The sequence below is a fragment of the Vicugna pacos genome, chromosome 8, assembly GCF_048564905.1.
Source record: "Vicugna pacos chromosome 8, VicPac4, whole genome shotgun sequence".
In the NCBI taxonomy this organism is placed as follows: domain Eukaryota; kingdom Metazoa; phylum Chordata; class Mammalia; order Artiodactyla; family Camelidae; genus Vicugna; species Vicugna pacos.
Genome location: NC_132994.1, coordinates 71,491,217 through 71,515,356, shown reverse-complemented (window position 1 = coordinate 71,515,356; position 24,140 = coordinate 71,491,217). Strand labels below are relative to the sequence as shown.

General features: G+C 45.7%; 1 protein-coding gene across 2 annotated transcripts in view; it reads right to left on the bottom strand.

The window, feature by feature from the left end:
• FNDC1 (fibronectin type III domain containing 1) overlaps window positions 1-24,140 on the bottom strand; it is a 92,151-nt gene that overhangs the window by 42,359 nt on the left and 25,652 nt on the right. Inside the window, exons 3-6 of one of the 2 annotated variants that reach the window (XM_072966112.1) lie at window positions 22,261-22,347; window positions 21,761-21,829; window positions 6,941-7,147; window positions 1,623-1,721 (exon numbers count right to left, since the gene is read on the bottom strand). In XM_072966112.1, the coding sequence (XP_072822213.1) occupies window positions 1,623-1,721; window positions 6,941-7,147; window positions 21,761-21,829; window positions 22,261-22,347 (462 nt within the window). The remainder of the gene's footprint in view (window positions 1-1,622; window positions 1,722-6,940; window positions 7,148-21,760; window positions 21,830-22,260; window positions 22,348-24,140) is intronic. The other variant, XM_072966111.1, reaches the window with a different exon arrangement.

Sequence of the window (24,140 nt, the reverse complement as noted above, 5' to 3'; positions counted from 1 at the left end):
TGTTTCTAACAATAGGCTTTGCCCTGAGTCCCTCTAGTCTCCAGCATTTATTTTTTTAATTGCTTATGCTTGATGTAGATCAAATGAGATGAACAGAAATTCAAGCAATGATCTGATTGGTCCACCCAGAAAAACAAAAATCTCCACTCTCGTTCTTCTGTTAAACATATTCTAAGCTGCTCCAGCCAATCGACATAAAGAACGGTACAAAAGGAGGTGCATTGCCCTGGCCAAAGAGATGCCAAATAATTCAGCATTTTCTCAATATACACTGTAAGCTTCTGGAAAATAATACAATTTTTACAGGAAACAAAAATTTAGGGAAAAAGACCAATTCAGAGCATTTCCTGGGTAATCATGGCATGAAATAAAAATTCTGGTTCAACAATTGCACAAGTCACATTGAGTCCCATGTCCTTGCAATTTAGAATATGTGATTCCAAGGCAGATTAAAAGTTATATTCAGATAGAATTCAGTGTGCCAGTTTCCAGTGGAATACATCAAAGTCACAAAGTTGATAATTTTTGTTCAGTCTCTGGCATTGAGACCCACAAGATGTCTTCAGTTTTACTTTTTAGTCTCTTGGGGGTTTTGTGTGCTTTTTTGTTTGTTTTGTTTTGTCTTTTCACCTTTCAAGGACTATGTTTCAAATGGATGTGGCTTTTATTACAAATAGGGGAAGGTGGAAAATATGTAGTCTGTTAGAAAAGTGACACAGGGACTTCTAGAGCAGCAATGAATGAATAATAAAAGTGACACATCACATATGGGGGCCTTTCATGAGACAATGTACAATTATAATAATTATCAATCTAAAAGTATGACATATAAATATATAATGATACAACATATTATATAATTCAAATAAATTATGAATTCATGAAAATAATAATTCATGAATTAGGTTGCCTCTTTAAGGCACATGATCCAGAAAAAGTATATACAATTTGTTGCTATGCGAGTGATATAAAAAATACCTGTGAATGGATGTGGGAAAAAAGTATCCCTTAGTAAGTGACCAAAGATCAGGCTGTCAGCAAGCCATTTTCTCCCTCATTCTTTTCAATGCCATTTTTAGGCAATGTTAGCTGAAATAAAGTTTGAGTACATATCCTGCAGGCTGCCCCCTTCACACCTACCCTCCTTTCTCTCTCTTTGTTCACAGTCTATCACCAAGGCAGTGTATGCATGAATCAGACTGTGCCTTTAAATGAAATAAATGCTTGCTGCTCCTATCACAGCAAATCTGAAGCCATTCAAAATATACAAAGATAGTGGGGGAGGGTGTAGCTCAGTGGTAGAGCACATGCATAGCATGCATGAGGTCCTGGGTTCAATCCCCAGTACCTTCATCAAAAAAAAAAAATTAATAAACCTAATACCTCCCCCCAAGACAAAAACAAACAAATAAAAACAAAATATTCAGAGACAGATTTCATCACAAGAACCTCCGAGTATAAAAGCAACACGCATGCCTCCAAAATGTGACCAAGTCCGCCCTGCTGTTTTCTTTTATACTCAAGGAAATCCATGTACTTCATTGCCCAGCCAGCATCATTTGGAAACAACCCTGCATTTGCCCTAAACCATGGCTGGACCAGATGCGTTCTTAGAGACATACCTGAAATCTTCCGCTTCGTGAGAGCAGCCCTGTAGACTGGCTGACTCCGCCCCCGGGAGTTCATGGACTGCAGGGAGACCACATACACGGACTCAGAGGCTGCGGACCAACAAGCGAGGGATCAGGTTCTGCACCTGGTTTTCCAGAATGCGCACCCCTGCAGGTCTGTGTTCCCCTCCCCTTACCTCCTTCCCATCCCATCTCTCCTGGGCAACTAAGGATGAGACCAAGAACTGCAGGAACTAAACTCAGGAAAAACATTATTATGTCAGGAAACATGCAAGTGATTTTTACCTACATTTCCTGAAGAATGGGTTTCTATCTCATCAATATCGAGGAAAGATGAACAATTTTTAAAAAAGAAAAGAACAGTATATCTACCCACATAATTTCCCAAATTTCTTTTTACCTCCAAAATAGAGAAGAGGAGAATAACTTTGTTTTTATCTGTCATCCAAAAGAAGGGACAGACACCAGGCTAGCAGCCAGGATGGCATGCTGTTGCCCTTCAAACTAAAATCCTCAGAACGGGGTCTCTGAAGATTAGCTAAGAGCAAGTGGAAAAGTTTAAATTTATCCTTTATTTCTGGATTATTCTTTCAGATGGTTCCCCCTTACCCCCTAAATTGTGCTTTGGCCCCACTAATACCCAACTTAACCTCAAATTTAAAACTTTATTTGGAGACAAATAACAATAATGAATTAAAACATAAAACTCTCAAGTACTATGGAATCACAGAGTCTGAGAACCAAGTGAAACATTAGCTACCTTTCAGTTTGACCTTCTCATTTTACAAATAAGGACATAAAGCCATAAAAATGGATTGACTTGCCCAAGGTCACATGCTTAAGAAGGGATCAAATCGTCCCTAAATCTAAGATGGCTAATGTCCAACTCCAAGTTTTAGCCACCCAGGTTCCTGCAGCAGCCTTAATCAATTCAAGAATAAAAATGAGGTAACCTGACATACTTCTCTTTTTTTAATTGAAGTACAGTTGATTTACAATGTTGTGTTAGTTTCCAGTGTACAACTTAGTGATTCAGTTATATATCCATATACATATTCCTTTTCATATTCTTTTGCATTATAGGCTATTACAAGATACTGAATATAGTTCCCTGTGCTGTACCATAGGACCTGCTGTTTATCTATTTTATATGTAGTAGTTTGCATCTGCTAATCCCAAATTCCTAACTTATCCCTCCCCACCACTTTCCCCTTTGGTAATCATTAGTTTGTTTTCTGTGTCTGTGAGTCTGTTTCTATTTTGTAAATAAGTTCATTTGTTTTATTTTTTTAGATTCCACATATAAGTGATACCATGTGATATTTGTCTTTCTCTGTATGACTTACTTCACTTATATGATAATCTCTAGATCCATCTATGTTGCTGCAAATGGCATCATTTCATTCTTTTTTATGGCTGAGTAGTATTCCATTGTGTACATATGCCACAACTTTATCCATTCATCTGTCAGTGGACACTTAGGTTGCTTCTATGTCTTGGCTATTGTAAACACTGTTGCTATGAACATTGGAGTGCATGATTTCCAGTGCAGATAGTTTTGTCATCAGGTAATACCTAAGTAAATTAACAAGGTGGCACTAAGATCCTAAAGGAGACTTTAACACTGGTGTCCTTCCAGCAGGAATTGCAAACTTTCATGCGGCAGTGAGAAAATAAACCTATTGTTTTCACAAACAGCATGTCGAGGAGACCCATGTTCAAAAAACTCACACTCTGTTTATATAAGTAAACTTCTGTGGACTAATCACATTTTAAGGGAAGGGGTAATACTTGACCACCTGCTCTGCTGACAACCTCTCTTTCTCTCTCTTCCTTCCCCCCTACACACACACACACACACACACACATACACACACACAGGACAGGTGAAACTCACACTGTTACGTAAGCAAATTATTTAGGCTCTCACATCTTATTCTACCAGAGAATTTTGAAATGTATGTTTTACAAACAGAAGAATTAGATTCGTAATACTTGGATTCACAGGACATCAAACTAAGCCTCTCAACGTTGGAGTCCCCTCAGAGCTGTTAATTTCTTGGTGCTACTGACAATGGAATCACATCAAACGTCAGCGAAGGGAAAACTGCCGTCCAACCTCACCATCCAGGAACATGCATCCATAACTAAATGGGAAAAGCAGTGGCTCCTCATTTTTCATTAACCACCAAGAAAAGAGTAATTTCCCACAACTGACTCATTTCCATCTTTGCTATGTATTTCTTAAAGTTCTGGGATTTTCCGAAAGCCCGGATTCCTGATTCACTGTGCTCTCCAAGTCAGCTTGGCCCAAGATGATCATGAGGGAACAGCCTGTACTGCAGTGAACTACGACCACAGCTCATGTGTAATGGGTCTAATCTCTGTGCCGAGCTAAGCCTTTCACATCAATTCTTCATGTGGTCCTGGCAAAGCCCTGAGAGGAAGCTACACTCCTTGTCTTCTTTTCACAGATGAGGAACCAGCTCAGTGGCGTGAGATGAGCCCAAGGTCGTGGCCTAAATGCAGGGCTGGTCTCATTCCTAGATCTGTGTGGCTCCAAACCCCAGGCTCTTACTAATGCAGGTGGGGAGGGAGCAGGGCCCAGAGCTCACCGGGCACTGGCCCTGGGGCCAAAAAAGCGACTGACAGCTGGGTAACAATCCATCCCTTTCTCATAGAAATATAAGAATGACACAGTGGTACAAAAGCACACTTCTTCCCATGCTCCTGATTATTGAATAAAGGGTAGAAAAAAAATTTCCAAAATGATGCCAACATCACCAGCTCAGTGACCCCGGGGACCCCAGGGCCACCCCTTCTGGTCAGAGCCACCACTCCCCTCCACTCCCCTGACCTCAGAGTGATGTGGCAGAAACTCTGAGTGTCTTCACTTCTGAAGATCCGTAGAAGCTTTCTGAGGGACTCCAAATGTGCACGTGCTCATTCTGTGTTCCTGTCCCACTCTCCCATCACCCGGCTGGCTCCCTCCTCTCCCTCTGCACTCCCACAGCGCCCGGGGCTCCTCTAACCACAGGACTCCGCACGGGTGCTCCCTCCCAGGGGTCCAGAGTCTTCTGCCTCTGGGGCCTGCCTGGCCGTCTCCAGGCAGCTTTCACAACAGTGAGCACTACGTGCTCTGGGTATCGGCTGTCTCTCATGGGGAACTGCAGGGGGCCGGGACCTGGGATGGTGTTTGACACAGAAGATGTCCGATAGGGTGTGTTTAATGAGTGACTCCAAGGGTAGGGTTTCTGCTGACTGGACCTCAGGCCTACTTTTCTCCAAGTCTCCTTAACGTCTGGCCATTCTCTTTTAGTACCACACTCTCAGTGGTTTCTGAGTTATAAACAGAATTAAAATCCTAAAAGCCTACACCAAGGAGACAGGCACCCCCTAACACAGTAGGCCCACTCCAGCATCCCCCAGGAATTCATGACATCCCATCCTCCCCGCCAGGATGGAGCAAGTGTCCAGGGAGACTCTCCTCCTCAGGTGACCTCTTCAGTCATTCATGATGGCAAGTCCAATGCTTTTTATCTGGTAATAATTCAAAAACCAGCAGGTTTCACTGGAAACCCAAGAGTCCTGTGCCGTCCATTTGGGCTGGGACCAGAGCCCACCTGTTACCTCAGTTCCAACATTTGCTCAAGTTCAGGAAGAAAAAACAAATCCTTCTCCTACACTCAGGTGAGCCAGGGGATCACTACTGAGAAAATAAAAAGTTAAAAGAATCTGTGGGATGAAAAACTTGTTGACCATAAGGGACATTTTAATGTGTGGTGTCTATGAAAGAAAAAGTGAGAACTTTCCACTTAGAGAAGCTCTCCTGCAGTATCAGAAATGCAAACCAAGTGACTGCTTATCTGCTGACATTCTGGGGAGAATTTGGCCCGAATCACAAAAACAGAGCCATTTGACACGCACAGAATAATTACTCAAGGGATAGGCCCAGGAATGAACGAATGAACAAACGAATGAATGAAGAGTCTCCAGATCGTTCTGTGGCTCCAGGTGACTGAGCCTGGAGCTCTGGGTCTCACTGCGGATACTGCAGCCAGTCTTCCCAAAGCACGGACAGCTCGGCCTTCTCCACTCTCTTCCGTGATCCATGTGGTTTCAGGTGGCTTTGGAGCAGACAGGTAGCTCGTCCCTTTCAGTTGGGAAAAGCCTGGAGTCTACTTTGAGATGGCTTCAATGCCACGCCGGGCTCACTGCCGCCTGTGCCCCACGTGGAGACCATGTGAGGCCCACAGAAGGCTAGGCTGACCCCGTGCTGTGAGCACCCAGTAGACTGTTCCAACAGCAGGTGGCTGAGCAGAGCAGTGAAGATAACTTCCAAGGCTCTTTCAGGGAGGGAACCCAGCCTGGCCTCCCGCTCCGTGTCTCCTCCAGATCAAATTTGCCCTGGTCAGTGCCGGCCCCGCAGCCCAGGGAGCCAAACTGGGGAGTCCTGAGGAGCTCAGAGCTGCTTGTCCAAACCCCAGGTTCAGGCAGACCTTGCTGCCTCGGCAGCCCTGCCCTCCCTGAATCAGGCACAGAGGAGCAGGACGGAGCGTGGGCTCTGCGGCCCGGCTTCCCTCTGAGGGGGTGACGGCAATGGGTCCAGCCACGCTGACCCAGTGCCCCCTGCCAAGCTCATCAGCCAGATAAGGGGGTGTGCGGGGAGGGAGAAGGACAGGAGTGTGGCGGCTACTGGCAGTGTGTCCACCCCCGAGGAAGCACCAGGCGTGAGGGATCATTGCGCCCTCTCGGAGCATGGCCCAAGTCCACTGCCCAAGCTGGTGAATGAGCAAGGCCAGCAGAGGTCAGGCCCCGAACCAAGCAGCCAAGCACGTGACCCCTCCCCTCCGCCCCCAAGGCCGATGCTCCCTCCACACAGTGGGGTCTGCAAAGGGGGAGGAGGGCAGGCTTGAACTGGTGGCTCCGTCAGCTGCCACCACGTTCCGTCTCGATGGGACCCAAGGTCCAGTGTCCTAGGATCGAAGATGAAGCTTAAATAGCAAACTGATGAAAGCAGAGCCAAGATGGGAAAAGCACACGCAGAAAAATGGCCCAAGTCAAGGAACTGGCGCAGTCGGGTCCGGAAGCCGCTGCCGGGCACTTGGGGAGGGCAGCCTTGTCCTGCCACCAACTAAAGCTTAAAAGGTTGGAGGCACGTGCAGAATACAGAGCAAGGAGTAAATGTGAATAATTGTAACGCCTGGAAAATGAACATTACAACTGAAACACAATGTTCCACCATGAACGGGCTTTGAAGTACTGAACTGTTTGCAGATCTCATTAAAATACCGATACATGAAACTCACCTAGTTTTTTAATCTCATGTGTTCGCTCATCTCTCGTCAGTGGAACATAATTCATCTTCCGGCCACTCTCCCCGTAGCCCAGAAGGAAACCGCGTGATCTGCGTGGACTCTTGGCTCCAGACAGGCGTGGCGCCTTCCACGCCACGGACAGCCGGTCGTCGGAGGAGCGGACGCGGACCCGCAAGGGCTTGTTGGGCACTTCCTTTTCTTAAAGAGGACATGACACAGAAACCATTAAACAGCAGACCCTTGGGTGCACCATGGAGGATATAAAGTGCGTCCAAAGACTGAGCCACAACAATCAGCAGGTGGGCTTAAGACATCCGTTTTCGGTAACCATGTTCTAGGAAGAACATTTTCCCCCCAAGGGCACGGACACTCCGCATACCTGTTCCTCCCCACATTTCAGCCCGAGAGGTCTCAAGAACTTAGAGTGAAAACATACCGTGTGTGAGACTGCCAGCCAGAAATCTTGGCTGTTGTACAATGTTCCTTTTCATCGATTTCCTCTAGCCCCCTCAAAGCCAGAACTGTATATCCTCTGGTGAAGATGAAAGGGCAGCATAAAACACAGCGAGCACACTCACATGCTATTTGTAACTGTCCCCCTGGCAGCTTTTCCACTCTAAGGCTGGAAAAAACGGGCTTTCCTTGTCTTCATGATAAGTCACTAAGACCTAAATATTAACTGATTTTTGGTTTGATCTTCATTTCTCTTGCACGTCCAAGTCTTGCTCCTTCAGACAAACCCTGCTGCTGTCCCCAGAGTCTGTTGCTCCCTTCCTGCTAAATTAATCAATGCCGAGAAATCCTCTTACTAAACTGATCAATCTCAAGAATCACTCTCATTGTTCACATTCCAAAGCAAAGCATTCTAGTGGGCAATACTTAGTCTTCAAAGTTTTGCTTTTATATCAATTTGAGAGCTGATGCGTTTGGGAATAAGGGCTATGGACCGTGTGACGACTACCTTGCCTGTTTCTGGGCCACCTTCTGGCCCTTTCTGGGGGCTCTGGTTACGTAATGGGTGTCTCTCTGGTGATGTAAGCCATGTACTTCCCAGGCACTCTTCCTCCACTATCTACACCAACCCCACCATCAGTTCTGACTAATTTTATTACACTGGAAAATTCCCACCTAAACTAACATTTCAACACGAAGACATAGAAACAAAAACTAATGTCATGAGTCAGTGTGAGTTTCAATAATAGCACAAGAAATAAACGGCTGTTGGAGACGGTTATTCTGAAAGCCAGACACCTGGCCCCAATGTCTTGAATTGAACCAACAGGAATATCCTTTTGTAGATTAGGTCAACACTCCACTCCTAAAAGCTACTAAGAGAGTACTGTATAATGGTCTGACATATATTTTCCCCAATACACAAAGTAGTGATTATTGAGATTTTGTGTTTTTAATCCAATAGTGTAGTCAAAGAACCAACTATATAAAAACCTTTGTTCTTCATCCTGGTGATGTGAGTATAACCACTTTCGCTGAGGTTACATTAAACTGACCTCAGCTGTATTCCAGGTTCAGAGGTGGGCTCTCCATTTCAAGGTCCAGCCCCTATAAAAATTAGGGACCACCAAGCAGTTATGGAAATGACAAACATGCCCATCTATATAGTTCAAAAGAAAATAATTGGCCAAAAGTGTTCAGTACTAATAGTCCAAACCATCAATGACACAGCATTGGTCAATCTAATGACTTCCTCTATTCATCCTATAAGTTGATCATTCTTATGAGTTCCCAGTGGGAATCTCTTGCTTCGTACTCATAATAACACCCAATGTTTCTAGAAAGATCGTGGCTACCAAATCTTGCTAAGTGTTTGAGTTATCTGTGGGTGACTGGGTCACAGAAGTGGACATCAACTTTCTTCATCAGCATGTGTCACTGCTAAACAGATCTTGCGTAAGAATCTTTTTTTTTAATAAATGAGGAAAATATCTCGTAAAAATGACTTCTGAAAAGCAAAATCTGGACAAGGAGTGGCAGATTTAGTCTTAATGAAGCTTTGATTTGGTTTTGAAAGCGAGCACATTTTTTGGAAGACTCTCATCAGAACAAAATACAGAACCAAGTTTAATTTTTCAGGACTAGTTTTTGTGTCATTTTCAGATTTATGCAAAGTTATGAAATAAACTTCACACGAGCCATACGCAGGGGAATAGAGGTTGAGAGAGAAAATTTTAAAGAAAACAAAAGCTTTGCTTCATTCTCTTTATACCTTCTAAGTCATTTTTTTACTCTGTGTGCCTCCAATACAGACTACTACCACCCACAAAAAATTCTGTTTTAACAGAAGCCCCTCTCATGCGTGATGCCACAGCCTCTCCGAAGTGACCACCCTGAGACTGGTGCTGTGTTCCAGAGTGCCCAGCTTTGGGCAAGGGTCCAGGCTATGTTTCCCAAAAAGTCAATAAGGTGAAAATGATCTCTGCCAACATATGATGTTTATTTTACTTTTGTGAAAAGCTCATATTTCCTCACGGGAACCTCAGTGATGTGGGATTGAGAAGTGAATCCTGTTTAAGCTGCCACAGGCCATTTGCACTGCTTGTTTTCCTGGGAGGACTGGCAGGGTTATCCCCCCACCAACATGGCTGCCACAGTCTATTCCCCAGGGGCAGCAGTGAACGTGGTGGACATCCATGGTGCTGTCATCGGCTTGACTGGCCTCAGTCCTCCCCTCCACAGCTCTTGTTTTAAAGCCCCGTGTGATACAACCACGTTCTGCCCCATCACAGCAAGCAACACCTCAGCGTGGGAGTTCTGGGATGATTTCCAGCAAAATGGGCTAATCTACTGAAAACACATACATGGGTCTCACAGGAGTCAGCTAAGAAGTGAATTACTGAGCAGAGATGGCATTTCCTGCTCTGTGGTTCTGCCCCAGTCCTGGGGCCCTGCCAGCTCTCCGTTCTACTGTGGAAACAGCATTTGTGGAGCGCACACGGCCACTGCCGGGCCTTGAGGGGTAGTCTAGGTCTGTGCTCCAGGACAAATAGCCCCTGACACTCAGCAGCAAAATTCTGAAAAAAAACAGTAACAAGGAAAAGGCCACTGGAATTTCCTAAAGTGACAGGGTCCCTGAGGAAGAGGAAGGGGTGAAGTTCCAAGGACAAGGAGCTCATCCCAGACCGCATAAGATTTGCCTGAGGTGCCCGGTCTGCTGACCCACGCCGGGCTCACTGAACATCACCCACACCGCCCAGGGGCAGGGACAGTAGCTGTCCCCTCTGACGGTGCGGCTTTCACGCCGGCTCCGGCCCGCTGGCTAACCAGTCCACACCAGGGTGCGAGGAGGAGGCCAGGCCTGATGAGAAGGCTTCGAGAACAGGGCTGAGGCTAACCTCATGTGGTTTATTTCAACTGTCCTTACATTTCCCAGGTAAGTAGGAGAGATGTCATGATCCCCACAAGAAAACTGAGGTTCAAAAGGTGAAGTAACTGACCCAAGGCCACGCAGCTAAGTGCCAAGCAGCCCCCTGAATAATTCAGCCACTCTGACGCCAAGTTCCAAGTTCTCATCCAACCACCCCTCTTCTGCTAACAAATGGGAAACAAGGGCCCTGAGCCGTACAGGCCCCCTTCCAAGTGTGAGCGTAGTGCCTTGCACAGGAGGCAGTGCAGTTGCGTGTGTGTGTATGTGTGTGTGTGTGTTTTAATGGACCAGACAGTATACTCAGCAGGGAGGTAATGAATAAGAGAAGACCCCTCCCCCAAGACTGCCCAGGAAACTGTCCCCCGACTGCACAGAGGCCCCTGACTCTGCAAACAGGGGTGAGGTGAGAACGCTATCCCTCTGAACACAGCCTGCTCTCTCAAACCTCAGAGTTCAGAAAAGCCAAGTACTTTTTTTCAGGTATTTTGAAGATTTCCTTTCTGTAAAATTCTGAGTTATGCATACTGTCAAGCAGCTTTTATAGATCTCTTCTAGATCGTCTGGTAGTCTTCTTTCAAGCTGATGCACACGTTAAGGAAAACTATCCATACGTTTCAAATTCACTTGCAATGAAATTATCTAAGTGTTTTCTCTAAGCCATATGCAAAGGCCTCACAGAAGCCTTCTGAAATGTTTCTGATAAATCCCTGTAATTGTTTTATCTTGAAAACAGGAAGTCACAACAGCCAAGAGCTGTCACTTTCACATCCACCAGTGCTAAGTGTATTTTAAACTTGGCAGGACACACGCCCTCCAGCCCTCTTGCTACAACATAAGCAGGTAGGTTTTGCTCAGAACTGGTCGATCACAGAAGAACTACAGCGATTAACTGCACACCCTGTACCTGGCAGGTCAGCTGGTGAAACAATTACCACGTAGATTATAGTAAACATCCGAAAGCCAGGCAGAATTGGAACATCTCTCCTGATTTGTATCGCCAGTGAGGCAAACTGGCAAGTATTCTGAAATTGTAGGGAATCAAAATCTGTTCTTTTCACCAAAAAAAAAAAAATTCAAAATTCAACATGATGCTTTTCCCATTTATAACTCAATGCTAGTTAAACGTGTTAGCTTCTGAATTGAGCCTCCATGGGCTCGAGAGTCTGGGTCTGAATCTGTCTACCTCTCACTGCCCATGTGAGTTGAGAGCCCTCAGCAAACCTCAGTTTCCGCGTCTGTAGAGTAGTGTATAACATATCAGGTTTTGTAATCTATTCCACATAAGGCATTCCATGCCACACTGGCATCAAGCAAGCTCATACGAAGCGCTAGTCATGTCTGTGGTTGTGATTAAATGAAATCCCTCATTTTTCTGGTTCACTGGATGGGTGGGCAGCTCCTTCCAGAAAGTGAGCTGTGGTCACATCACAGAGCTTTCCGCGATGCCTGACACACAGTGGGCACTAAAAAAAAAATGTGTTTCAAAGAACCAGACCTGAGCGAGAAAGATGGACTTGTTGTCAAAGACTACATTGGGCTGGGGGCGGGGGGGCGGGTAGCTCAGCTGTAGAGCGAGTGCTTAGCATGCACAAGGTCCTAGTTTCATTCCCAGCAACTCTGTTGAAAAATAAATAAATAAACCTAATTACCCACCCCCCCAAAAATATAATAAAACTAAAATAAAAGACCCTACATTGAAAACCTTTTCAAATATGAGGCTGTGTACATCCAGGTGACTTTTTTTGCACCATAAACTGAAAGCCCTCTTCACTATCTCCATCAGCATCTTCCAGTCACCAGTCACTCTCAGCCAGTCCCCCGTCTTGGTTCACACACAAGTACACAGCCACTGCTGTCTGCTGACTGCGTCCCCTGGCCTGGTCTCAACTAACAAGACATTCTCACTTTCCAGCAGCACGTGAAGCATCACTCAGTCTAGAGCTTTGGAGAGTAAGTGGTCTGTCCCACTGGCCAACCTGTCGTCCGCTGCACTGAACTCCAGGCTTCAGGAAGATGGCCATTGTCCTCATCCCTGCGTCTTGAATTGCTGCAGGCCTTCCACTCGCCCATCCTCTGCCCCGGCCTGCTTCCCCGCTACCCCCAAACATCAGACCTCGAGGTAACCAGGGTCACTGGCCTGAAAGTGGGCAGGGGGAGTCCAGCCCACAGGGACTGCAGGGTCCATCAGAACCACCTGGGGGCGGGGGGCTGGTGAAAACACAGCCCTCCTCCCACCTCTCCGTGGGCGGGTGAGACTCCATAGCTTGCCTGCACTTTTGATGAATAAGCATGATTAAGAAGAGCAGGAGGGGTGGGAAAAGGGGAGGGAAGATGCGTTAGCGAGGGTGACAGGGAGCTGTCTCAGCTGGAGGAGACAAGACATGTGCTCGGCTGCCCCTGCCCTGAGCCTGAGTCCCCATCCCCGCCGCCTCCCTGGCACGTCCGCTACACCTCACCAGCTTCTGTCTGCCAAGTGTTCCTCTTGCTGGGTGAATTCTGACACATAATCCTCCTGAAACACCTCTGAATGAGGCACAAAGCTCTTCTTCCAAACACCAGTATCTGCAACCCTTACTCTAAAGTCTCCCTTCAATGCCCCACTTCCCTCTCCCATAAGGGACCTCGCTGCCTTTAACTGTGTACTGAGTTTCTGCATATTTGGATTGGCTCAGCTATTTAACAGTCGGAGAAAGGAAATCTCATTCCTTCATCTTGGAACAGCATCTGTCAGAGTGTCCCCAACCTTCATAATCCACTGGATCCCTACCAGGGGCAGGCACTTGCAAACATCCTCACGATAACCCAATAACATCCCACTTACGGACAATGAAAGTGAGGCTCAGGGAGGGGAAGGGAGACTCTCAAAGCCCGACAGCAACAGGCGCAAAGCTGGAGCTGGAACCCGGGTCCCTCCACTGTTATTCAGAAGCCCTGGTGGTTGCAGTGCTGGTGTTGCCAGCAGTCGCGCCGTGGCACCCTCACAGACACCTCTGCTGAAGGACTGGTCTGCAGCACCAGGAACCACTCTCATGCCATGAGTCCATTAGAAGATGCCAGCTAAGTCTCCAAGGGCCTGGCTGCTCTTCAGGGGAAGCAGGTCCACTTGTCCCATCAGGACCCATTCAGCACACGGTCCCCCTTACAGGTTTACATGCTCCAGTTCGCTGAGGGAAGACTGTCTGTTGGAGAGCCACGTGCCTGGTCAACCACCCCCATTACCTGGCTGCCTAACTCCTCCCTGGAAGCTGTCTGGACACCAAGGAAAGAATTAGTGTGACTGGCACGCATATCACCATTCATCAGGGACACCAGAACAGCACCCCTAAGCCATTGCCTGCAGCCAGAAAAACTTGCTGCCTTTCCAGAGGTTGGGAGAAGACAGAAGGTCTTAATAGAAAAAATGGGGGAAAAAAGAACAAGAGAAAGGAAAGAAAAAGAAAAAAGAATCTTGATGTCATCCAAAATGTCAGTCAGTGGCTGACCTGGACTCCAGTGGTGCTGGGACTATCAGTGAAAGCTGCACCATCATGTCATCACACAGGGCGGAGGCTGCAAGGACCAAGTGGCCCTGAGACGGTGCCCAGCACGATGTTAATGACACAGACAAATTCTGCACAAGCTGGCAAAGAAGCTCCGCTCTGCTACCAGAGCGAGAATTCAGCAGTCCTACAGCTGTCTGCATGGGCGCGTTCCTCAGTTCATAAGCCCTTTGAAGGGCATCTCTCCCTTTGTGAAGCAAATAGTCTTTCTCTACCACCTCCTCCATCTCTGTGCGGGCAGAGCTAAGGTCTTTGTGTCCTACTCAGGGCAGTGGCTCAGTGATCAGCCTGGAATGGGAATGCCAGTCCCTAACATCTTCAGCCACCTGCATGGGGACACAAGGGAGCCTTTGCAGGGGCCCAGCTCCCTTGTTCCCCACCCCTGGCCCCGCCCCCATTGACTCAGCGTGGAAGGAAGGACTGGGGGCTCCCCCAGGTGCCCGACTATAAAGTTTCCTCCGTTGGGGGTGTAAAAGCACATTCTTAGACGCATCTGCTCTGGATCCATCTGCTGGTGCTGTAGTTTTCAGCTGCCCTTCCCGAGGCGTGCCAGGGTCCCACGAAGCAACGGAAACAGTAATCCATTTCCAATCTGTTTAATGGTTGAAGTGCAGACATCTGGCACTTCCTTCCCCCACAGTGGAACAGAGACAGCCTCACCGTCTGTGTGAGCTAAGAGGAAGGGGTGTTAAACATCTTAGGGCAAGTTATTCAGAAGTTTTTTGGTTTGGTTTGTTTTCTTCTAACGCCCTCTGCCTTGGTCTCATCCGGGAGTAGGATAGTTCAGCGATGTGGTTGTTTCTGGAAGTGAAAGGCCTTGTTTTGTTGAACAGCTATGGAACGGTTATTCCATTTTTTTTAGTGCTATCCAGCATGCCCTTTGCAAATGAACGCTCCAGTTACAATAATATGAACAGATTGATAACTGAGAAAGAAAAGTGCTTTCTTTCAGGACTAATATCTGCATTTGTAGGGGTCCCATATGAGAAGCAGCACCCCTCTTCAGTGACACCACAGCCCCATCCTGCCTCTTCCTCACTCAGACATCAAAGGAAAAGCCGATGACAGATAAGCAGTCAGAAAGTGGCATCCAGCCCCCAACATGCCGGCATCATCGAGCTGTCAGGTTTGTTAACAACTGCAGGTTCCTCTAGGACAGGATGCAAAGGCAAGGGCAGCAGACATTCCCTTCAAGGTCATACACATGGGGATGGTTGATCTCCCCGGCTTTCAGCAGCCCCTGGCCCGCCCCCTCAAAGCAGTCACTCATCAGCCTCTGAAATAAACACCCATCCGAGGAAAGGACTTGCTTCCTAAGAATCCACAGGAGAGAAGATCTGTGTGCAGACATTTACACTTATCAGTGGAGAGCTGGAGATGGAATACCACCAACGTGGGTTTCAGCCTGAAGTCAAGAGAAGGCAGCTCACGACTGCTGCCTCTTCTGGCCAGCCGGCCCCTCCTGAGTCCTCCCCCAGCGTTCTGGCTTGGGCTGGAAATCCTGCATTCTTTGCTTTCACCCAAGAACATTCAGCTAAATGAAGTGAAACAGCTCTGCACACAAACCTCTATCACCTCCTTTTTTATGATTAAGGGGTGGGCTCTCAGGTTGGCGAAGTCTAACTCCAGTCTAATGTGAGAGGCAGCTTGGAAGCGGGCACTTGGACGAGGAGATGGGAGCCCTAGGATGAACGTGTCTCTCACTGCGGTAGAGGTGGGGGAAGGTGACCTCACGGCACACGGATCTGACTGTGTAAACGTCTCGTCTTCACAGAGCAGCCAGCCTTGAGGATCTCCAGTCTCCAAACGCATTCGACACCATTCTTCACCCGGGCTCCTCCAAGAATCAGGAGGCAAGATTCAGGATCTCCAGCTAATGACAGCACCACTCTGGATGACAAGGTGGTCAGCCTGAGATCCCCTCCACAAGTCAGCGACTGATGAGACAGAGGGGTTCAACCAACTGACAGACGGCTGTGGCACCCACGCACTTAACTCCTCTCCCAGAGCCGGGGTGCCGAGCAGAGCAGCCTCCACATGCATGTCACACAACAAACATTTATTGAGCACCTGCTATGAGCTTGTCCAGGCTCTGGAGACACAAAGATGAGTCAATCACAGTGCACTGCCCTTGCGGGGCTCACCCCCAGGTCAGGAACCAGAAACTGAGTCCTGCCCTGCAAACTGCACACTTAAAAAATGAGTAATTGCATGAGAAGGCAAGCAAATAGGAGAAAATAATGGCACGGGCATGATTAATTCCCCATGGGCCAAAGATGTTTTAAATTGAAACTAGTATGGGAAAAGAGGATGGTTTGATTCATAGTTAACTTAACAACTTTGAACTGGGGTACACTTTAAGCACAAGTCTGGCACACAGCAGCCCCCTGACCTGGCTCCAGTATTCTCCGATGGTGGCCCCGAGGCTGCCGTGCTGTATGTAAATTGCCCATTGGTGTATGGCACCACCTCCTTTCACCCAGGGTCATACTGACGCACATATCCATTTAAGTAAGTGAACACGCCTAGCTCCTTATTCATTTGGCAGAATGCCTGCCATCTGCACACAAAGCAAAGAGGCATTTTTCAATGCAGTACTGCAGACAATTCTTTATTCTGGGCACCTTTGTGTATTCAGGCACCAACCCAAACTCTAATTCAGGGTTTCTTCCTTTGCGAATATGATTTTTGGATTTGCTGACTCAATGTAGGGCAGAGACAAAGGCAAAACACCATTTCTCAGCAGTGGTTCCCAACTGCTTGCAAAGCTGAGGATTGCTCATTCAAAGTGACTTCATGCCATGAATTCATGAAATTGCAAAGCTGAAAGGGACCCTAGAACCTTAGAAGGAAACTTAGAATCTGGAAAGGTTCTTCAAAAGGAGCCTGGCGCCTTCCTGCGAAGCCCATTATTGTACAGCTGAGAAGTCTGAGGGGCTGAGCCTGAGCCAGGGATGCTGAAGTGAGCAGTGGAGACGCTACAGTTTGATGGGTTAATTATGCTCTTAAGTCAAGAGGTTAGGGAAGAAGCCCATCTCAAGACAATGGGGTTAGAACTTTCAAATTCCACATCAGTCACATTCAGATAAACAAACTGGCAAGAAAATGCACCTAAAGTAGGTGGTCATTTTGATGAACCACTGATAGAAAAGGCCAAGGTGCATGCTTGGGGCATCCCCTTCTCCTATGTCCACAGGTAATTCCTATAAAAGGAGTACCAGGGAAGAAAGCAAGGATGGCAAGCTTTGGTTTTCATGGTTTCATAGTTCCACCATTTCAGTGTCAGATAATTTAACATGCGTTCAAGTCAACTTTTGAGCCAGGTCCTGTGGGGGAGGGGAGGCTCCAAAGATGAATCCCACCACAGAACTGCCCTTGGGTCTAACCATGCTTGCAAAGAAGCTTTATGTGTCTGAAGTCGGCCTTAAAGAGAAGTGGTGATGACACCCTTTCCTCAGAGCCAAGGCGGGGGAAGGGAGCCGTGATGGCTTAGAAGTCACGGGAGGAAAGACAAGGGATGTCACATGATGACCTTCATTTCCCCAGGTGGCAGGGAGCAAGGTCGCCTGCTAGACGTGAGGGGAAGACAGGCAGAGGAAGGAGCCTGAAGAAAGTGGTGAATTTTTGGACTAGCCATTGTGGGAGAAAGAAAGGAAACTGAGTATGGAAAATAGAAGCATGGCCAGGCAAAGCCCAGATGAGGCTAGAAAACCAGCTCTAAGAAGCTGGGACAGTGCGGAACAGCTTAGCTCTTTGTTTGTCCCACGAGGCTCAGTAATTAGCACGCAGGAAGGAAAACCACAGAGCTGGGGGGCCCTGGCATAGCCGGGCTGACACGAGTGTGGCTGAAATGCTGGGACCCAGAAAAAAAAAAGCAAGAAATGAACCAGAAGATGACCTCCGGACTCTGAAAATGGAAACTATCTACACTGAGTCTGATTGGGTCTGAAACAAGCTTGTGAGAATGAAGGCATTGAAGAAGTGAGGTGATGGGGCATTTCATGGTTCTAGATTTTGGAGGGGAACAACTCTATCCTAGTGACGGGAGGCAAGTCGGAAGCCATGAGGTGAGACTATCACACAGAGCATCATCACCGAGATTGACGTAGTCTGGGACGCAGGTGTGAAGAGGCACGTCATGAACCAAGCGCCCTCGAGCTATTTGGATTTAGGGAGCAACCTGGGGGCCAGGGGGGTGGCCCTGATAAGAAAGGGAAGGGCTGGACCGCAGGTATCTTGCCAGCGTTGGTTGAAAATGGCCAAGGAGAAGTGTGAACTCTATGCTGAACTTGAGTCTGAGCAACAATTTAACTGTCAGAAAAATAGTAAGCTTCATGAACTAAAATTTAATGTAAAGAAAATACAAAGCATAAATCAGACTTTTGTTTCAGTACTATGTCTAATTTGGGCTCCACCACTTTAGGAAAGCACAAAGGAACAGATTTTTAGAAAACCGTATTATTAAAAATACAGATGATCCTGTTAAGAGCTAAAATTTCCCAGATGAAGAGCTTGTTGAACGCAGATTAGCTGCCTTCTAAGTCCCTGGGCTGACTGGAAACAGAGTTGGACCAGTCCTCATCCTGACCTCCAGTGCCTGGCTCTGCACAGACCCGATTACCCAAGTCCAGTCCCAGAGAAACGCTAAAACCACTTCAGGTGGGTCTGCAGGAAAGGTAAGTAAGAGGAGTCCCATATGAAGGGACTTGTGACACATCTTCCCTTGCGACAAAACAAAGGGATATGGGTTTACATCTCAACAGGAGAGATTTTACATTTAAATATTAAGAACACTTTCTAACAAAAAGATAAGCCAGGAGCTACCCAAAGAGGAAGACAAAACTTCTGCCCTCGGGCTGGATTTTTGCTTAGTCCTACCATTTTCTGAGTCCTAAGAGTGTTCACTTTTGCATGAGTGACCCATCTGAGAATGGCTCAGGTCCTGCCCACCTCCAGGACACCCCGGCACCCTCTTCCTCCCCCTCGTATGGTCTTGGCCTGGTGCCGCCATCTTGTCCACACTTCCCAGGCTCCCGACCCTGCCTGTTCCGTATCACAGTGCAGCTTGTTTTCCAAGTAATTTATGATTATGTTACAGGCTAAATTTTGTGTCCCCTCGATAAAAAAAATTTCATGTGGAAGATCTAACCCCCAGTTACCTCAGAAAGTGACTATGTTTGGAGATTGGGCCTGTTAAGAGGTAATTAAGTTAAAATGAGGTTCTTAAGGTTCCCTTAATCCCATCTGACTGGTGTCCTTAGAAGAAGTGGAAATTTGGACACACAAAGATACAGACGATGCCCACAGAGGAGAGACAAGCCAAAGAGAAAGACCTCAGGAGAACTCAAACCTGCTGACACCTGAATCTTGAACTTCTAGTGTCTGGAACTGTGAGAAAATTTCTACTGTTCGAGGTAACCAGTCTGTGGTACTTTGTTACGGGAGCCTGAACAAACAAGTACAGATTATCTGTATTAATCTTTCCTTGTGTGTTTATTGTCTTTCTTTCCCACTAGAATGTAGTCTTCATTACAAGGCAAGCTCATGTCTATCTCATTCACTATTGTACCTTTACACTCAGAACTGTGCCTGGAAAACCACAGGCCCTGAATGAATTAATTAAATAATTAAAGTCCTGGGGAGGGTAGAGCTCAGTGGTAGAGCACATGCTTAGCACACACGAGGTCCTGGGTTCAATCCCCAGTACCTCCTCTAAAAATAAATAAATAAACATAATTACATCTCCCCACCAAAAAATAAACAAACAAATAAATAAATAATTAAAGTCTTATTTTTAAGTAAAGACAATGAGCTCAAGACAGATTTCAGCCAGCAAAGGAGGCCTTCTGAAATTTGAACTGAAACCACTGTTTCCAGCAGAATAAAAGAATGGATTTTCCTCCAGTTTCAAATAAACCCGGGAAGAACACGAGGTATTGCCAATCAAAGCACTAACGCCAACCCTTGGGACCTAGCCCCGGGTGCAGATGCTAATGTCTGGACAAATCCCTTCCTTTGAATGCAGATACCTGGAATTCAGGACAGTATTTCTTGCGTTTAACAGGATTATCGTATATTAGCCATTCCTCAGAACAACAGCCTAGAGTATTTACCAAGCCTCATAAAGAAGGTATAGAAGTATGTTGATCACTTGTTAATAATTCCTCATAAATTATTTTTATTATTTTCATTAACAATAAAATGTAACTTTTTCTGGAGCACTGTGACCAAGTCTACGCATTCTAGATAAGTACTTTTTAAAGTTCTGCTTTATATCACGTGCTGCAAAAAAATTTTCAGCTAGCAATTTCTTCCAGTAACTTTTTTAACATAATGTATGACAAATATAGTGTCATGTATTAAAGTCTTCAGCAATTAGGGCCTACAGAGGCTCCTGCAGGGAGAGGATAAAGGACCTCACAATCCAGAAAACCAACAGTGAGCTGGGGCATGACTGTCTGTGAGTCCCAGTCCCCAGTGTCTCTGTAACATGTGCTTACTCAGAAAGGTTACACACACACACACACACACACATTTCTATTAAAGAAGACATAAGTTAACTACTTAGGAAAAAGTAAGAAAATTACTTGTTCTAAAACTGTCATTCAGAAAGCTTTATCAGGAAGATTATAAAAGTAAAATAGTCATTGAGAATACAAAGTGTAAGAATTCAAATACAAGGCACAGTACATCTGTCAGCAAAAAGTTTATGTGTGTCTGTGAGTGTTTACATGTGTGTCTTTAGGAATAGACAACCTCCGAAATCAAATTCCTTTCCTACTTTGCACACTTTCTAGATGTACTTTCTTCTTAACTCGTCTCCTGTCAATGTCTTCCAAGGCTTCATCCTTGGCTTCTGTTCTTGTCTCTCCTAATTCTCACCCACTCATCACTCTCCCTACTTCAACTCTCACTGTATAGCACAGCTCCTAAATCCATATCTGCCTTTTGTTTCTCTCTTCCAACTTTCATGCCCTCGCCTCCAATCACCTATAAGACATCTCTACCAGATCCCCGCCAAGTCCAACATATTTGAACAAGAACATAGCATCTTTCCTCAAAATCCACTTTTTCTCGTTGTTTTGTTCTTCCACTCCCTTTTCCTATAAAGAGGACTTTGAAAACTGCCTGTACCCACCAAGTGTGACCTGAGAAGCAGATTATGTCATTGGTTTCAGCATACTCACCTTCCTCTCAACAATAGTGCCAGATTGGTGCATTTAAAGACATCGCTTCTTATCAAACTGCCTTTGGGATATTATCCAACCACAGTCTGAAATAACTGCTTATAGTTTACATTCTTTTTTAACCATTAATTAAATGTATTCAAGAAACACACAAGAAATGTCAACACTTCTCTCAACAAATAAAACAATATGACCAGACAACATCAACATCCAAATGGTAAAACATATGTATATACAAATATGGAGCAGAGATGGAAGGCAGGATATCTAACATGTCGCCAAAATATCCCATGGATAAGAAAAGAGAGGAAGCCTTGATGCAGCATATTAGCTAATAAAAGCCACTGTTTGGTGGCCCCATTCATTTATGCATCCACAGGTAGAAGAGCTGTAAATATCCTCACTGGGCCAAGACTGCCATCTCAACCACCATATTTGCCTGTTAACAGTGCAACAGCATCCCCAGATGTAGACACAGACACGTCCCCACACCAGAACATGAAAGAGCGGTGAGAAATGAGCGACACTGGCTGCAGTCTGGTCCATCAAGTGCAGAGCAGATCGACCAAAACTGTGTGGCAGGTGAGTTAGTTTAGCGATGGGCACTAAATGAAGGTTTGTGAGCACATGTGTGTGACAGAAGCACAGCCCTCTTTCGAGACGGTGCTTCAGTGAAGACATGAACCGAATGAGCACATAGTACCTGTGACGGTTTCATTAAATGGTCCTGGACCCTTAATGGGAAAACCATCAATCTTGATCCATTCACCTCCTAAATTAGGAAAATGCAACTTGATAGTTAGAAAGGAGGACTATCGGATTTTCCACATTTCAGAGCATCCCTAACATCTATTTCAACGGTCTTCTCAACAATCTTCAAAAAGATCTGTTCAGGCCATGTTAGAGTCTAGGCACCTAAACTGCATGGACAACACGTATTTTTGATCTTTTATACGTGGTTTACTCTAGCGAGTCCTCCAAAATTTAAGACAAAACGCTCATAACCTACATCAAAATTACTTTACAAGAAGGGATAAAGCGCTCCTGGTTTTCAATCTTTCAGCTTACTATACAAATCTAAACAGTTCTTGTCCGAGAACTCGTTAGCGATTCGAAATTAGTCTTGACCCAAACAAGCAGGGAGGGACATTTCTCCCAATCTAAGTAACAAAAACACATCCTCCAATTCTAGTTCGGACTTACCGGGCTGGCTTTCAGCTCTGTAAACTGGACGGCTCACTCCACTGCGGTTCTCTGCAGTAACCAGCACAAAGTACACTACCCCCGGCTCTGAAACACACGGTTTATATCAAGCCACCGTTTCAAATCTCCAAGAATGACAGCTTAATTCACTGTCTTCCTTATACCAGTTATAACCAAATACAAAAATCCAAATTAAGTGTCAAGTCTAACTATCGCTTTCTCTTTTTTCTTTAATCAAAATCACTAACATTCCTTGCAGGCAATTGACATACACCTGACACAAAATCTACTTAGTACAAAGTACATGACATGGGTAATAAACCTGGACTCATGAGTCAATGAAAAAAGATGCTGAGTTTTTTTAATGTGAAATCAATGTAGGAAACAGTCACGCACTGTCCGTTAAAAAGTTGTTTTAACCTAGTGTTGGTAACTGCAAATAATATGGAAACTCCAAATGGAAACCTACAAAAACTAGTAAGAAAATTTCAATGTAGTTCATAAAACTTAGCACACTTGAAATCTTCACTGCAGTAAATAAAGCTTCATGACGTTATCTTCTTTTCACAATGAAGTATCTTCCTTACTATGCGGGCATGTTTTCTTTGACTATTTCAACAAAAATCTAGAAAAGCATCCCCCGGAATCTTGGAAATGCTAATCTCGAAATAATTGGGCTCCACTTTTTGACTTGCATCTAAGGGTCAAGGTCAAATAGCGAAGATCTCTTGGGCTGAGCTCCTGAAGTTTTGGGATGTGAATGGAAACCAAGATGCCACGTTAGAAAGTGAGTCTACTCTGAACTCGCAGCTTTGAAAAGCAAAACTCTAGTAGGGCTGGTTTTCCTCAAAATGAATCACTGTCTTGTGAAAGGTAAGCAAAGATGCCAATTCCTTGAAGAGATGAAAGTTTATGGGCATTTGAGGGGAGGAAGGATTGGAGAGGTAAGAGTTATTTCTGTCAAAGGCAATAATGATAATTGCATATCTCAGAGAGGCTTTCCTTTAACAAGACTTCAGTTCTCAAGCCAGGAGCCCAGGCATAGCAACACATCTGGGACCCCCGCTCTGCCCTAGCCTGCTCTGACTTCTGTCTGGGCCTGGGGGCATCTTAGGTTGGGCTCAACCTGCCGGACCAACTGGGAAATGCTCTCGGTTCAGACAAAAAGCAAAATCATGCTTCGCTAGGCACTTTCTTGGCTCTGAGCTTATTCATATTTCAAAGAAATTTAATCCACGTGTCTCTGCTTCTGTCCAGTTAACTCATCAGAAAGTTGCTTGGGAGGCACTATTTGTTTTTCAGAGAGTTCTAGGGCTGTCTTTTTTTGCATGTTTTTCTCCTCTGCAACGATTGAAACAACCATCTTCAGGTTGGACCATGAGATGATTGTAGAGTCAGTGGAGCTCTGGGCTACTGGGACCAAAAAAGCAGCAGATAGAGGGTCCATAGGAGGCAGCTCAGAGCCTAAGTTCAAAACCAGCTGTACCTGCACTTCTAAAGAAATATATTTAGGCAAAATTTTAAATACCCCAAACTTCCAGGATCATATTTAATGGGGAGAAATGTTATACCTTTGAACCAGATGTGGCTAAGCAGGACACATCACACACGCCAAGAGGGACATATGACCAGAGTCACTCCTAATTACAAAATGGTTTATAAATTAGATATCTCAGGATTAGGCTGCACACTTGTCCAGCAGCCCAGTCTCTGTGAGACAAAAGAGGATCAACGTGTTTTCCAAAAACACATCCAGAAACTAAAAATTGTTTCCTACATCAATTTGGAGAGAGATCCAGGAATAGGGGATTCAGTTCAAATGCAGGATGGGGAAGCCCATGGGCAAGATGAAGTCTGTTGCTAACCAGCCTCTTGACTTT